The following is a 15,883-nucleotide window of genomic DNA, read 5'->3' on the forward strand; positions in this document are numbered from 1 at the left end:
AAATTATTACAAACACCAATAATGAATACTATTAATAAGTAATTAGTTTGAAAATGTATAGATGGTGAGTAATATGGAAGTATAAAATAAAAATTCAAATTTCTTTATCGAAGCTACAAAAATATCAGAATTTCAGAATGTTTCAAAATGTTATTAACAATTGCGCAAACTTGATCATTGTTCTACACTTAGACATAATGTTCGAATGCTGTAATAAAAATTATTTTATCATATGATAAAGACAGATCCACCTCTATGCCCAACATGCAATACAAACTACTCCATCAAACATATCATTATCCACTGCCCAAACTTCAACGAAGCTAGAAAAGATTTCAACAACCCAGACAACCTGTACGAAGCAATTGGTCCATTTTCAAACTTTCAAAGCGTAATTTTATTCTTAAAAAAAATTGAATTGTACAACAACATATAATTATTTAATGTAAAAATTAACGCCTGTAAGCTAATAACCTATGTAGTTGATGCTTAACTAATAAATAAAAAAAAAAAAAAAAAATTATTTTCTTTATTATTATATATTTTAAGTTTTAAAAATTAACAATAATTTAATCAGATTTTGTGTTTGTAGTTTAGTAAATAAATCACATCGTTTATGGGAATATATATTTATATAATAAAGTAAATGTATAAATATTTTTTAATGATAAAATTAATAAAAGGTAAAAAATATAAATTAATTCTACATAATAAAATTATTCCGACTATGTATATTTTGAGTAAATTATAATAGAAATAATAGAATATACATTATGGTTAAATACACAGTTAAATACATGTATTAAAATAGAATGAATCTTTTGCGAATAATACTTTTTTTGGAATATGGAATTGAAATTATCGGGGAAAATTGTAATTTACAATAACAGTTAATTTAAGATCAAAACAATAAACTCATTTTTCTCGAATAAGACATGCATAAATAATTAAGGATCAAAATGTTGATATTTATGTTAGGTAAGGATTATGAGATTCATCCATCACTGAATGTCAAAATGTTGGCTGATAAGATCAACAACACCCTATCGCCAGGGATAAGATTATGGCGACAGTGACCCGGCTTGTCGTAAAAGGCGTGGATTAAAATAGTGGGAGACACACTCAAAAGGTGTGTCGGGTTGATCTACCAATATCAACTTAAAACCTAATTGGTACCACGGGAGAGGGGAGTCCCATCACACGTCAGACCGACTTGCCACTCCGAATGTGATGTCCCTCAAGGTTGAGGTGCCTACCTCGGCTGTAACGTGGTGGCTGTGGAACCGGCGCTAGATAGTAACAAAACCCTCACCCAGGGGGAACCCGACTGGTCAACGGGTTCCAAACAGGTACGGCTCAGGCCGATGCTGGTGGTCCATAGACGACACGGGATTCCCACGTAAGCGGTAGTCCTGCCCGACCAAGGCTCGTAAATAGTGGCGAGTGCTAACACGGTCCTTTGGTTAGTAATTCTACGTCGAGCGCGTAGAATTAAACCACAGGTTAGATTAAATGATAAAATCAACAAAGAACCGTTAAGTAACAGTATTATAAATAATATATAAAAAATTAATCATTGCTATATATCAATATCAATATAATAATTATATATTATATATTTTAATATCTGAGATACAAACCCATGCAAGATAAAATTGATAGACATTTTCATCTATTATAATGTTAGGATAACATAGAATCTACAGTCGTATAAAGTCTTTAAATCTTCCGACGAAGAATTATAAAGTTAGTAGTAGGACAGCCGATCAATATTGTTGTTGGTTTTTCGGCTGTTATACTTATAAGGCATTATTATGCGAGAGGCTAATAAAAATAATATTAAACATACCCTCCTAACTTATTTAAAGGTTTTTTTTTTTTTCACCAAGACCCTTGACACGCAACTGGTGAAAGTGCAAGCTTATTAATAACCTCTAACCACTAGTAACATTTAAATCCAATGTGCGTCGAATATAAATCAACATAATTTAGACAAATATTCATATTTGCTTTTATATAGGACGTTTTGTATGAGTATTTTATACTAAACATATTTCGGCTGATCTGACATTAATATTAATTAATATTTGGAAATTAATACCAAACAATTAAATTTCATAGATTTTAATAAAAATTTAACACAACAATTCTTTTTATTTAGGTATATAAAAAAAATACTTAATGACAAAAAAGATTCTATAAAATTCAGGATTATAGGTTTTATGTAAATACTTACATTTTATGAGATTAATCTGAATTATATTCAAATGCAAATCTTTACTTCCTTAAAGGATTAATTAAGAAATTAAAAATACCATAATCCGAAATAAACATTAATTAATTATTTATTTTACTAATTTCATTACATTCTAAGATTTAAATAACTATATTTTATTCCACTTTAACATTTTAATTTGTTTAAACTCATAACACTGACGTAGTTTATGAACATGGTGTGGAATTAATAGTTTTAAAATGTAATTCTTTAGGTTCTATAATTTAAAAATATTTAATATTGATGATGTTAATACTATAAGATAAACACGTGATGTTATAATATAATAAGAAAGCATAGATAAAAAACAAAATAATACTTACGGCCTCAGTATGTATGGGATGAATAGCAAAAAGCATAGCAGCCATAAAGCTAGTGAACTCGGATGCTAGTATTGTATGACAGACCCTAAAAAAATTGTAAATAAATATATCACATTTGTTAAGTGAAAATAGATTTATTTTACATGAATATTGAAAATGTCTTCGATATACATATATGTGTCCCATTATCAACAGACTAAGTTGTAGCTATAGTATTTAAAAAAAATGTACATCTTTATTGGATATAGTGAAAACTACTTAATATGAACAATACCAGAAACCTGTCGATATCGACAATTGTCTAAGATTTTACCACAAATAAAATAATATCTGATTTATTGTAAGGATAAGATAGAACATTTTTTAAAGGAATAATTTTCAGGTGCCATACAATTTCATCTTAGACTGTTTATCAAAGAGTCTATAACTCCAATTATTTTTGAGCATACAAAATGGAAAGATTTAATATTTGTATTTTCTAAGAATGCAAATCACCCACTAACTTTGTTCTTTCTTATGAACATAAGAATATCTTGAACATTTATTTTGTAGAAAAAGTCAATACATGACTGAAAAACCCCTTGAACTAAAATAATAAATAAAACATAATATTGTTACAACATATAGATGGAGAGTATGAGTATTATGTTATTTTATTTATAAGGCCGATATCGTTTGGACATAAACAAACCGGAGGAGAAAAAAGTTAACAAAACGTAAATGGTTAAAAAAAAATAATATGGCTGCTAATGAAAAGAATACTATTTTGATTGACTTTAAAAAATTTTAATTAGAGAATTTTATAAATGATATAATATTATTTTAGTAATAATAATAATAGTAATTTTTAACTTCTTTTGTTTTTCTATCACAGGAATTATTTAATTCATTTTAAGTTAAAGTCAATAAGAAGAAAAGCATTTTTTAAGGAACTTTAAAACTTATTTTATTATATTCTGAACCATTTACTTGGAAAATAATAATATATTTGCGAAATATATACCATACAAAAAAATAATACACACATATGTACATAGCCGTTTATTTTTATAAATTTCCAATAAAATATATTACTCAAGTAATTCTGTAAATGATAATACTTAAATGTGCATATAACACTTTAAATATTCTATAAATAAAAAATTATATTACTTATCCGGTTTATCTATATGATAAAATATGATATTTTAAAATTATAAATAAACAGAACCTAATCATTGGTAATAGTTTCATATAAAAAGTGTTTTCCGTATTTGAAAAATGGTTTTTACATATTAAAGTGTTTTCTTTATCATAATACTTATAAAAAGAGCTTAACAGATAGATTAATATGTATGTAAAATGCTGTTGAAATAAAGAAAAAATAACCCTTAAAAGGACGTCGGAACAGTGTAGAACGGTAAGCATTTTCTGGAGGCTAAAATACAATGGTTCTGCAGTCTTTTATAATACATGTGAACTCAAATATATATTATATTACCTACATAATATTAAAAGTTATTTGCTTATCAGCATTGAACATTGAGTAGTTATTAAATTAAATTAAACTAAATTAGAACTCACAAAACTTTCATTTTTACATTTAGGAACAAACCAGAACATAATTCAGCATTTAAACATAAGTAATTGTAATAATCACGCATAAAGTTAAGTATTTTTTTTTTTTTAAACAAATAAGAATTGTTTGTTTATAGTAGAACACACAAAACCTAGTTTAATAATACGATATATAGTTTTTATATTTTAATGGTAAATTTTATTACACTCTTATATACAGGGATGGGCAACTCAAAGTTACTAGAGGCTATTTTTTAGAAAATATTAAAATCTAGTGGGCCACAGCGTAGAAAACAAAAAAGGCCATTTCAAATACGAATTTTAATTAAAATTTATATGTACGGAAATAATAAATTCAACACACATGACAGCTCGACACGAATGATACGAAGAAACTAATATAGTTAAATAGTGCAACACAAACAGCTATGGTTGAAAGCTATGCGTATACATACATATGATACTTAGACATTGAACGATGTTTAATACTAGATAAAAATTATTATATCGATAAAATAGACAATAAACTTTAAAATTGTATGATATAATTTAAAGATTTAGCACGGGCCAGATAAAAAAGGCTCGTGGGCCGCCAGTTGCCCACCACTGCTGCATAGATAGTATTATAAATATTATATTGATTATATCATAGAAATCTCAAATCAAATATTTAAGAAAATTAAAACTATAAATACCATATATGTAAATAAAAAAACAGGATATTTTGTATTCAATTAATTAAAAAAAAAATCGTTTAATTAAAGTAATATTTTTCAACATCATGTTACAATAAAATGTATAAATTATACAATTAATATAAAATACTTGTTTGAATCGAATTACAGTTTTAAACCAGTTAATAAAGTTTAGTTATTCAAATGACTTACATTTTTAATTTATAATAATGACAAGAAACATAAAATAAAAGTAAAGAAAACATTATAGAAACTACTGAAGGTAGGGGGAAATTTGTCAAAACTGTAAAGCGTGTTGATGACAGGAAACAAGTCTACGAATAGCTATAACCTTGATAAACAGTTTCTTAATAGGCTTTAATGGTTTGCGTTTCAGACATTAAGTGCACAAAGACATAAATTTAATTATAAATATATAATATATATAATATTCCAAATATTATTTGGACAAACCGAATGATGGCTATTTACATAATTTTTATGTAATATGAAAATTAATTATATCTAAAAATATAAATACAATTATAGTTGTTATTGTTGGTGAACATAAAATCATCACAACAAATACTTGGCGGGTGTATACACAAATATTATCTCTAACGTAACTCATAAAATGTATTTTAATATTATTTCTAGTTTCAATTTAAAAATGCTATTTTTAATGTTTGTTTATTTAAGATTAATTTACCATGATTTTCACTTTTAGACAAAGATATAAGTATAAGAAATCGATCAAGTTTTTAAAACTAACTTAAAATTGGAATTTGATTAAATATAAAGTTTATAATTTGATTAGGTAAAGGATAAATGTATGAACCTGAAAAAATATTTATACCAACTTTTATATTTAAATTTGAAATTCAATATTGATTCTAACATTTCCAATACAATACTAAGGAATTATTCAGTGCAGCCAAGGACAAAGAACAAATAGCCATGATTTCCAACCTTCGATGGAAGAAGAACACAAAGAAGAAGAAGAAGAAGAAGCAATTAGATTTTAGTAGGATTTTTAGAAATAACGGAATAACAAGGTATTTTAGTTTACATGTATATATGCATAAAGTAATAATGATCTCATAAATCCATTATTAAATCTCTAATTCAAGGTAATTTATTTTATAAGAAATAATATTGTTAAGATTTTAGATAAATTTTATTGCATTATTATGAGTCTAACAATGTTGTATAGATCGGAATATTGGGCAGTTAACAGGGGAATATTACAAATTATGAGAATAGTAAAATATACTATATATATATTTATATATAATATAAATCATATAAAATACGATGGATAAAGTAGAGTGATTAGGAATAATAGGATAAGAAATAGGTAATAATAGGTATACATGCAACAGGATAAAAAATTGCACCAATCGAGAAAAAATGAGAGAAAATAGGTTGAGATGGTTATAAGGACGGATAAGATAGATACAATGAGAGGTGTCATGAAAATAAATTTTAAAAGAAAGCGTAGGAGATATAGTTTGATGGAATTGAGGGTGACATGAGGGTAGCAGGTGTATGTAAATCAGTGGTGGGGAATTGGACTATATGGTAATGGTAGATACGAGTGGTTATAGTTGTGTAAGAAAGATTTAACGTAGTATACATATGTTCCATAACAAATAATTTTACTTTTAAATTAAATATTTTTCAGATATAGGTCATACGAGAACTATATATATACAACACATGAAAGTTATTTCCAATTATGCGAACAAATAAATTCATAAATATGGATAATACGTTATATAATAGTTAAATAATAATTATATAATTTAAAATAAAACTATCTAGTAAAAAAAAATATTATTATAATTAGTTAATGGTCATCAGGAATTGAAAATTGAATTAAGGCAATTTAGTTTCTGAACTGATATCCAGTATTTTCAGAAATAATTGACTAACAAATTAAGTAGAGAATGTGGTTTCTTTCAAATTAGTATGATTTTATCAAACTAGATAATGATAAAAATTAAATTTATGGCATGAACAAATAAACACGATATTTAATTTATTTTAGAAATATATTTTCTATATAACTAGAATTAGATATTCTATATAGTTTTTTAGATGCATCAAAGAAAAAATAAATTTCAGTATTTTAAAAATTATTTAATTTAAGTAAAATATATTTGTGCACTGATTATACATACTATGTATAAACAGTAATACTTTAAGTTAACATATGTATAATTTATTTATAATTTTTTTTTTTTTGTATTTTAGTACATGTATAATTTATATAATGTACTAAAATACAATTATTTAACATAATTTAAACATTCACTTATTTAATTTATTTTATAAAATCTGTAAAAATAATAAAATACAAAAATAAATAGTTGTTCTTAGAATTTTACTAACGTAATTCTAATAACGAAAATATAACTAAAAAACATTTAGAGATTATTTAAAAAATATTATATGATAAATAATTTTTTTAACATTTATTAAACGATAAGTCGTCATACTAAAAAGTTAATTTTTTTTTAAATTGTTCTACATTAAATTTTATACCTTAATCTTTTATAAATGAATTTTGAAACCTATGCAAATTTCAAAATAATTATAAAAAAATGTATTCATTATTATGCTGAATAGTTTTATAAAAAAAATGTAGTGTAATTAATAATAGGTAGAGAAAGTACTAAATGTAGATTCTAAGGAATTCTAAGGTATAGTCGCTCAAAGTTCTAGGACCCATAGTGGTTTTCGGAGGTGCAAAGTTTTCGCAAAGTTTTGCTTTTCAGATACTGTTGCTGGGATTAATAATTTTACCAAGAAAGGAGGGTTTTGTATGGGGTCAAATTCTACGTATTTTGTAATCTACACAGCTATACTTCCCAGATTCACGTATGTGAATACAAAGTTGTAACAGTTAACGAGATTTGTAACCTAAAAAGTGGATAAATTACAATTTACAATTCATTTGATTGATTTACAACTTTTTACATAATCTAATTATATCTTATTATACAGTTGTAAATAAGCTATTAAAAAAATAAACACAAATTAAACTTACCTATAGTAGAGAACACTTGTTATGGCATGTAGTAATATGTTTACAAGATGATATCCCATGGGTTCCAACTGATGGATCATGTAATTCCATCTGAATGTTAAAACTGTTAAAGGTCGATATGACTTATGACTTTGCTCCTGAAAAATACATGAATATAAGGGCTGGTAATGTTATTTTTAAAAATATAACTAATTCTTGTATCATTAAATATTTTATAATAATGAACGAAAATGTAATCCATATTATGTATTTAACATTTTTTTAAAGCAACCATTTATTTATGTAAAAATGCTAATACCTTGTACATTGGTGTGCCCCAAAAATCATTGTAAAATATGTTCCACACTGGAGTTTGAGGTTTCAAATCTCGGTTATCCTTAATAGCACTGATATCATCAAAAACAAAGTCACAGTGTAGGCTGTTATAGTAACATGACAAGCATGTTAAGAATATTACTGATGACACGGCCAACACAGAAGCCATTTTGCTTTTACTTTACTGAAATCCATAACAATAATGCTCATTAATAAAACATTATACTTGATATTTTAAGATAAACAAATGCATTGTTATACAATATGTCTATATTGATATAAAATTATTTATTAGTAATCGTTACCTAGAATAACTGTAATGAATCAAAAAATGAGTTAGGTAACTTCGTATTATTGAATATATTACCATGTAATAAAATATATACATACAGTACTTACAGTAATTGGTAAAATAGAATATTTAAACATAGGTATTTTTTTAATTTATAAAAATAATAAATATGCTTATGGTTAAATGCTCATTTAATATATGGTTAGCATTTATTTTAAAGTTTAAACGGGAGTTTAAATTATAAATCGGGAAAAATATCAACTTAAATGGAAAACTTAATAACATTTTAAATTAGGAGCATTGATAATGTCGTGGATAATGTTAATTTAAGAAATTATTATTTTCAGTTATTTACTTCAAGTTCAAACAAAATGTTTCGTAAAGATTTGTATAATAATAATTAAAATTTTTTTCTGTGGAAAATTGTATTTATTCCAAATTAAAACTAGATTATTTGTTATATTATAAAATATACAAATGACGACAGACTTCTCAGTGTTAAATACTTATTGCATACGTTGTTTAAACGTTGTTGTAAATTACGTTGTTTAAATTGAAAGTTCCACGAAAAACATCAGTTCTATAATACGCTAATCTTAACTTTTAATTCATATAAAATGAAATACTTATTGGATTTCTATATTTTATTTGAAAGTGTTAGCAGTTAAAAAAAAAATTGAGTATATTACCACAAAATTATTAAAATTATTAATTTTTTTATTTAACTTTATATGAATTATGATTTATTAAACTATATAATTAATATCCGAAAAAAATATTAATTAATCGAAATAATATCTCTAATATTTCAAATAATACCTAATTACCTCTGGTATTACCTATTTGTTCTATTGTCTAAGAATATAAAATCATTTGAAACATAAACTCGATGCTTATATAATATATTACGAGATATATAGCATACTATCATCATTCACTCATAATCATTTTTCAAAACATTTAGCAGGTATACTGAATACTTTTAAATAATAAAAAAATTAATTGAATGTTTTTATTTCAAAATAATTACTTAATTGAATTGAACTAAATTATTTAATTCTATATTAAATTTTTCATTATTTAGTGTAAAAAAAAAGGACTTACCTATGTAAAATTAATTAATTAAAAATAATCAGTTTGATTTTTTGAAAATTAATTAAACTTGTAGTGAAATAAATATTGATTATAAATTATCATCAACTTTATAGCTAGCTTATAATATGTAAGACACGAGTAAGAACATCTATATTTTTGTAGCATATACTAACTTAAGAGAGTGTAGTAGTATAGTTACTTTTATTTATTAATTCTGAAGATATACTAGATATATATTTCTTAATTAAGATTTTAATTATTAAAATTTTCAAAATCCAATGTTCTTCGACTTGGAGCCAGTAAGTTTTTATACTTCGAAAAACATCGTTCTACGTCGGTTGATGTGAGCGTATTTAAAATAAACTAAATCGCTTACCGTCGAGCCTTCGGGTAAACCATCTTCTAACAGCTTTCTTTCTCTAGTCAGTAAATCATTTTTTATACTTATGGTTTCAAATACGGTATTTTTTAATAACTTTAATGACCTTTTCAAAATTGTTATATATAATATAATCTTATCGGTACGTATTATAAATACGACGAATCCGATAATCACAGTATGACGAAACTGATTCGATTTTAAAAATAATCAAAGTATTGTTTTGACTATACGTACAATAATATCAATAGACAAAATATATAAACAATATACATCAATATATCATGTAGGTACTTTAAGCTTAAAGCAATTTAACAATTTTATTTCATGACATTATTATAAAACCGTTTAAAAAGTATTTAAAAAGTGAAACTATGTGAAAACATTTAAAATATAGCTTAAATTGTTTTTATAAATGAGTAAAGTCAACAAAATTGCAATAAAATTTAAAAAATGTCAAAAATTTTAAAATTTTAGATTTTCATCTTTACCTACACGAAACTTATTTACAACTTACTTAGCAATAAATTGGAGCAGTAGAAGAAAAGTTGCAAATTCAACAACATCCATGCCCTAATTATCATTATCATAATACGGTCATATTTATATTAAACGCATTGTACTTGTGATATTCATAACCCTTTAAATACATTTATATTATTGGATTATGCGTGAATAATTAGAGTGTTTAATAGTTAATGTTAATATTGTAGTTTAAAATAATTGTACATGAATAAAAGTTATTTTTTTAATTATTATTTAATAAGAAATATAAGTATCAAAGGGAATAGAAAAATACTTTTATTTTATATGTATAAAAATATTCCATATTATTAATTTGACAACATTTTAATTTTACTTTAGAATATGAATATAATAATATATTATATTTTGTGCAAGAGCGTAGCTCAGAAGAGAGCAGGAAAGGGAAATCCCCCTGACCATTGGTAACATATTAATTTTTAAAGAAAAATTGAATTAGAAACAATATTTAAACTGCTTACAACTTATCAAATTTTAATTTTTTCAATATATTTTTTATATTTTTTTTAATTATATTTTAAGTATTCAAATTATCATTTCCTATATATTAACTATTTTTTTTTATCAAACAATAGTTTTAATTAATATTTTTTTAATATTACAACTTCATATGAATATTTTTAATGTATTCGGTTTTTTTTTGTATAATCTCTTAGTTATAATTGAAGAACATAAAATAAAATAAAAAAATTGTTATGAGGAATAATTTATTATACACTTAATAATTATCACTAAGAATATTTTGATAATTGATTGTCCCCCCCTCCCCCCCGGATGGAATTTCTAGCTATGTTTTTGATTCTGTGACTGTAGCAATACCAATTTAATTATTTTCTGTTTGGATAAAAAATAAACTAAACTATTTTTTATAATTTATATAACATATATAATTTTTAACTGCCTAATACCTATATGTTTACTAAGTATAAAAATTAAAAACCAAAATTAATATCTAAAGTAACAAGTATTTTTAATTTTTAAGAGTGAATTTAAAATATAAAACATATTATACATAACAGTAATGTCATACGTTATATACGCATATATTATTCCAAACATGACTTTTATAATAATATTTATGGTAACGAATTGTGATTTTAAATATAATTAAATGCTGAAAGGGAAGATATAAACTTTTTTCGAATAAATATATTATCACGATAAAACAATGTGTAAATTAAAATATAATACTTAGGTATATATTTAAAACGTAAAAATTATAATTATGCATTTAAATTTGAATAACATAAGATTAAAAATAAAAAAAACCTTACTTATACAATCTTCAATACCTAAAGCTGATTACTTACTAGACGATTCGAAAACCCTTACCTGCGTTTCAAAATTGTATTCCGTTTTCACTTTAAACGATTTGTGTAGGTTTTTCTAAAAATACTTGTAAAAAGCGCCCCAAATTTTATTCAATTCTTAGTATTTTATTGCATACTAGATTAGTACTGACGTTACCGCTCATTGTTTAAGACTGCTGATAATTTGTTATTGAACTTTAAATTTCATTTTGTATTTTATATTTTTCGATATGAAAATGTTAGACGATATTAAAGCCGCAAGTATTATTTTTGCATCATATGAAGATTATGAAATATATAAGAAACAGCAACGAAAAAAAGTTAAAAGACGACACTAAGTCCATTCTTTAAATTTAAAAACGCTGTCTAGTGGTCAGTTCAAGGTGTCTTTTATGACCCTTTATAGTTACTCAGAAAAATTCATGGAATATATTGACACTTAATGTAACTTTAAAAACTTATAGTACATCTTGTCTACGGTAAAAGACAAATTATGAATGAACGTAAACAAACGCCAGACAATAGTGGCGTTTAAATCATCTACATGTATTAAAACGATAGAAATACATTGGAATTATCTAGGAAATTTTAGAGAACAATAATATTTAATAATAGTTTCAAATCATGACCAAAAGCTCAAAATTAAACATGCGTAATTGGTCACATCCAACCGCAACCAGACGCTACCGAACGCAAATCTCATTTTCTTGCATGCAATCTATATACAACCAACTGCATGTTCAATTTTAAGCGATTTTTAATATATTAATCTATATTAATAATATATATATATTATTATATATTAATAATCTATATTAATCCCGATATTTTTAAAACACGGACGCGCGCGTTCGAATCGCCTAATGTGTGTTAATTATTTCAAAATGTTCCGACTTAAATATAAACTAAGATAACAACTGTTTACATCAATAATCGGTGATTATGGGATAACGGAATGTGAATTATCACTTGTATATAAACAGAATTTGTCTACAACAAAAATAGTAAAGTAATTAATTATTATTGTACCAATTTACCGCAAAATATTTCTTATTATTTCATGATTGTTTTGTAAAAATAAATTTTATAAAGTAGATAGTAAGTAATCTAACTATTTTAGTATTTTACGAATTTTGTTTTTTTTTTAAATACATCTGAAATAATTTAAAAAAAACATATGTAATGCTAATGCGAGTATTAAAAAAGCTTAAAGAAAATTCAGTGGTTCGATATTTGACTTTTTATAAAAGATTATGTTGAAGTTTTATTTCTAGATGCATCTAGGGATATAGAATCTTAGAATACATAGAAGAATGGATCTCATAACGCGACTATGTTTTAAGCATAGGATGGTTAACAATGGATAATGATTAAAAAACAATTTATTATATCGAATTTGTACTAAACTACGATTCTTTTTTTTATGTCAATAATAAAATAGATAAAATTATAATACATTATTATTATTCATATATTAGCTAGTATATATATATTGTATATTTGTTGTTATAAATTCATACATTTTGTGTTTCTAACAGAAGAATTACCTACCAAGTTACCTATAAAAATAACAGAAAATAGTTACTTGTCATAACTATTTATCTTTAAATCTTGAGGTTTAAATTTTTATGTTTACAATTATTGTAAATTGTTTATCTCTTTCTCAATGACAATTATATTATTCTTAATTATTAACATTTAAATGATGGATCAAAAGTATAGATATCTTTACTTAACAGTTAATAGCCAAAAGACCCTTTTTACTCTACCAAAAGAGACTATACATTTATTTAAACTCAATCAGAATAAGAACTGATTCTTACAAAAATAGAAGGGAAATCAATTAGTTCATCGCGAGGTTTATCGGCATTTTAAGTCTGGTAAAATTATTGCACGTAGAGATTCAAATTATTTTAGTAATAAATAAACCTACAATCGTAAAATGCAGATATGTCACTTTAAGTCTTAGAGTCCAATTTAAAACTATTCTCCTAAAATTCAAATTAAACATTTTCTGAGTATTTTGAAGAATTTATTATGACAAGTTATACATATTTGTATTTTAAATATTAAAAAATCTTAATTAATATTATGATAGTCGAATGAACAAGAACATTAGCTTCTGATGATTATATTTACTCGGACGCCACTTAAAGTAAAATAATATTACAGAATGCCATATACTATGTAATATACTAGATTGTTTTAGATTCTTCCAACGGTATGTTTAAAAAAAAATTATGTAAAAAAGAATGTTTTATATGGCGTAATCACCACAGATTTTAAATCGTTTCGAAAATTAATAAAAGTTGTTTATTTTATAACTTTTGAGATTTCAATTATCTAACTACTTTGTTATAGGTATTCTTCAAGATCACTATTATAGTGCTATGATATTTTCATTCACTGGATGATACTGAATTTTGACGTACACATTTTACACGTTCTTCAGATATTTTAAAAGGAATTGTTAAATGGATTTTTTGTCATTACAAGGATCTTTATACAATATTCTTGTACATATCGTATAAATAATGAACGCATCTGTTCACGGATCTGCAGTTTTAATACACGTCGACTACGATCGCTATAATGACGTTACTATTGTTATAATATTCGTACATCGTAGAAAAGTCGCATAATATAGTAGATAATTTAGTTACTCACGATTTCGTGGATCAGCTCACGGTGACGGGGTCCGCGCGATCATGTCTGGTGAGACGGTCCGGTCGCCGTCGTCGAACCACGGAACGGACACGGAAACGCGATGCGAAGTACACGATTGTAATATTTATTCAGTACGTCGTTTGAGACTCGCCGAACACACTCGCGCGGTACGGAAGTGGAAAAAAAATATCAAAAAACAAAATATCGTAAAATGGAAAACACCGCGGCCCCGGTGTTTATACCGGTCGCGAACGGTGGACGACGGAGCGTTCGGCTGACACACTGCTACCGATCGTCGTCTTGTTCGTCGACATCTTTTATTCCCCGGTCCGCCGTGCAGTTCACCACGCGGTTACCTACGAAGACGGAGCGATCGCGGTTGACACGGGAACGAGACTGCGGTTGTGGTAACGTTTCTCGGGCTGCGAACTCATAGTGACGACCCGAATGTGGTGGGGTTCGTACGAGGACTGCCGCCGCCGCTGCCCGCGCTGCTGCTCGCCTACGCCGCCGCTGGTCGTTGCCTCGGCGGCGCCTAGTGAGCGCTGGCGGCGACGGTCTTACGGTACCTCCCTCCCACCGTGCTCCTGTCGGATTTTTTTTTCAATTCCCTCCGCCAGTCTACCCGATCGTACCCTTTCACTCGCCGACCCATCGACCGCGCTGCCGCCACCGCACGACCACGACCGACGGCTACCGAGCGCCACTACCCCGTCGCAGTCGCCGCGCCAACGGCCGAGAACGGTTTTTATTCGGGTCCTGGCAGGCAGCTACAGTGCCCGTGTACCACCCCCACTTCGACCGTTACCCCGTCGACGCAGCTCACACACCCTTCGGCGACGGCGACGACCCCTTTAACCGACTGCGGTGAATTGGCGAAACAATGATTTCGACTGCCGATAAGATGTGGTCGACATTGCTGATGGCCCGGCAACGATTATTATTTATTTTAATCGTCTCGTCGAAATACTACGGCTTCAGTTTTCGTTTTTATTTAAAATTTTTATGATGCATTTTCCTTCTGCGCTATCGTTCAGAAGGACTGTGAACGGTTCCGTCACGATTCGTTCTGTAGTGTTCTTCAGCGTCCGCATGAAATCCACCGTGGAAATGAAGATTTTTTTTTCTACTTACATCGTCATCAATGGACCGAAGAAACTACAATCGGTCTTACTGTACGTGTGTACGTGTTTTCTTTGTCAATCGATCGTAAATCCTTTCTAGTTGAACGATTACTTTGAAAACATTTTTTATCCATGTCCTTATTATGATAAACTCAATTGTGTATCAATAAAACTTTTATATACTAATATACAGAACATCAAAAAATGGCGTATTGATTCGTTTGAAGTTTCTATTAATAAATACACAGTCTACATTGATACCCTGACAAGAATTATT

At 26.7% G+C, this 15,883-nt stretch overlaps 1 protein-coding gene across 2 annotated transcripts in view; it reads right to left on the bottom strand.

The window, feature by feature from the left end:
* LOC112692896 (transmembrane and TPR repeat-containing protein CG4050) overlaps positions 1–14,964 on the bottom strand; it is a 47,360-nt gene extending 32,396 nt beyond the window's left edge. For both annotated transcript variants that reach the window (XM_025567720.1, XM_025567719.1), the window contains exons 1-4: positions 14,483–14,964; positions 8,180–8,380; positions 7,882–8,018; positions 2,599–2,683 (exon numbers count right to left, since the gene is read on the bottom strand). In XM_025567720.1, coding sequence (XP_025423505.1) covers positions 2,599–2,683; positions 7,882–8,018; positions 8,180–8,365 — 408 coding nt within the window. In that variant the 5' untranslated portion in view covers positions 8,366–8,380; positions 14,483–14,964. The remainder of the gene's footprint in view (positions 1–2,598; positions 2,684–7,881; positions 8,019–8,179; positions 8,381–14,482) is intronic.
* Positions 14,965–15,883: the final 919 nt, after the last annotated feature.

Source organism: Sipha flava, unplaced genomic scaffold (assembly GCF_003268045.1).
Source record: "Sipha flava isolate LNK unplaced genomic scaffold, YSA_version1 78_pilon_pilon, whole genome shotgun sequence".
NCBI classification, from domain to species: Eukaryota; Metazoa; Arthropoda; class Insecta; order Hemiptera; family Aphididae; genus Sipha; species Sipha flava.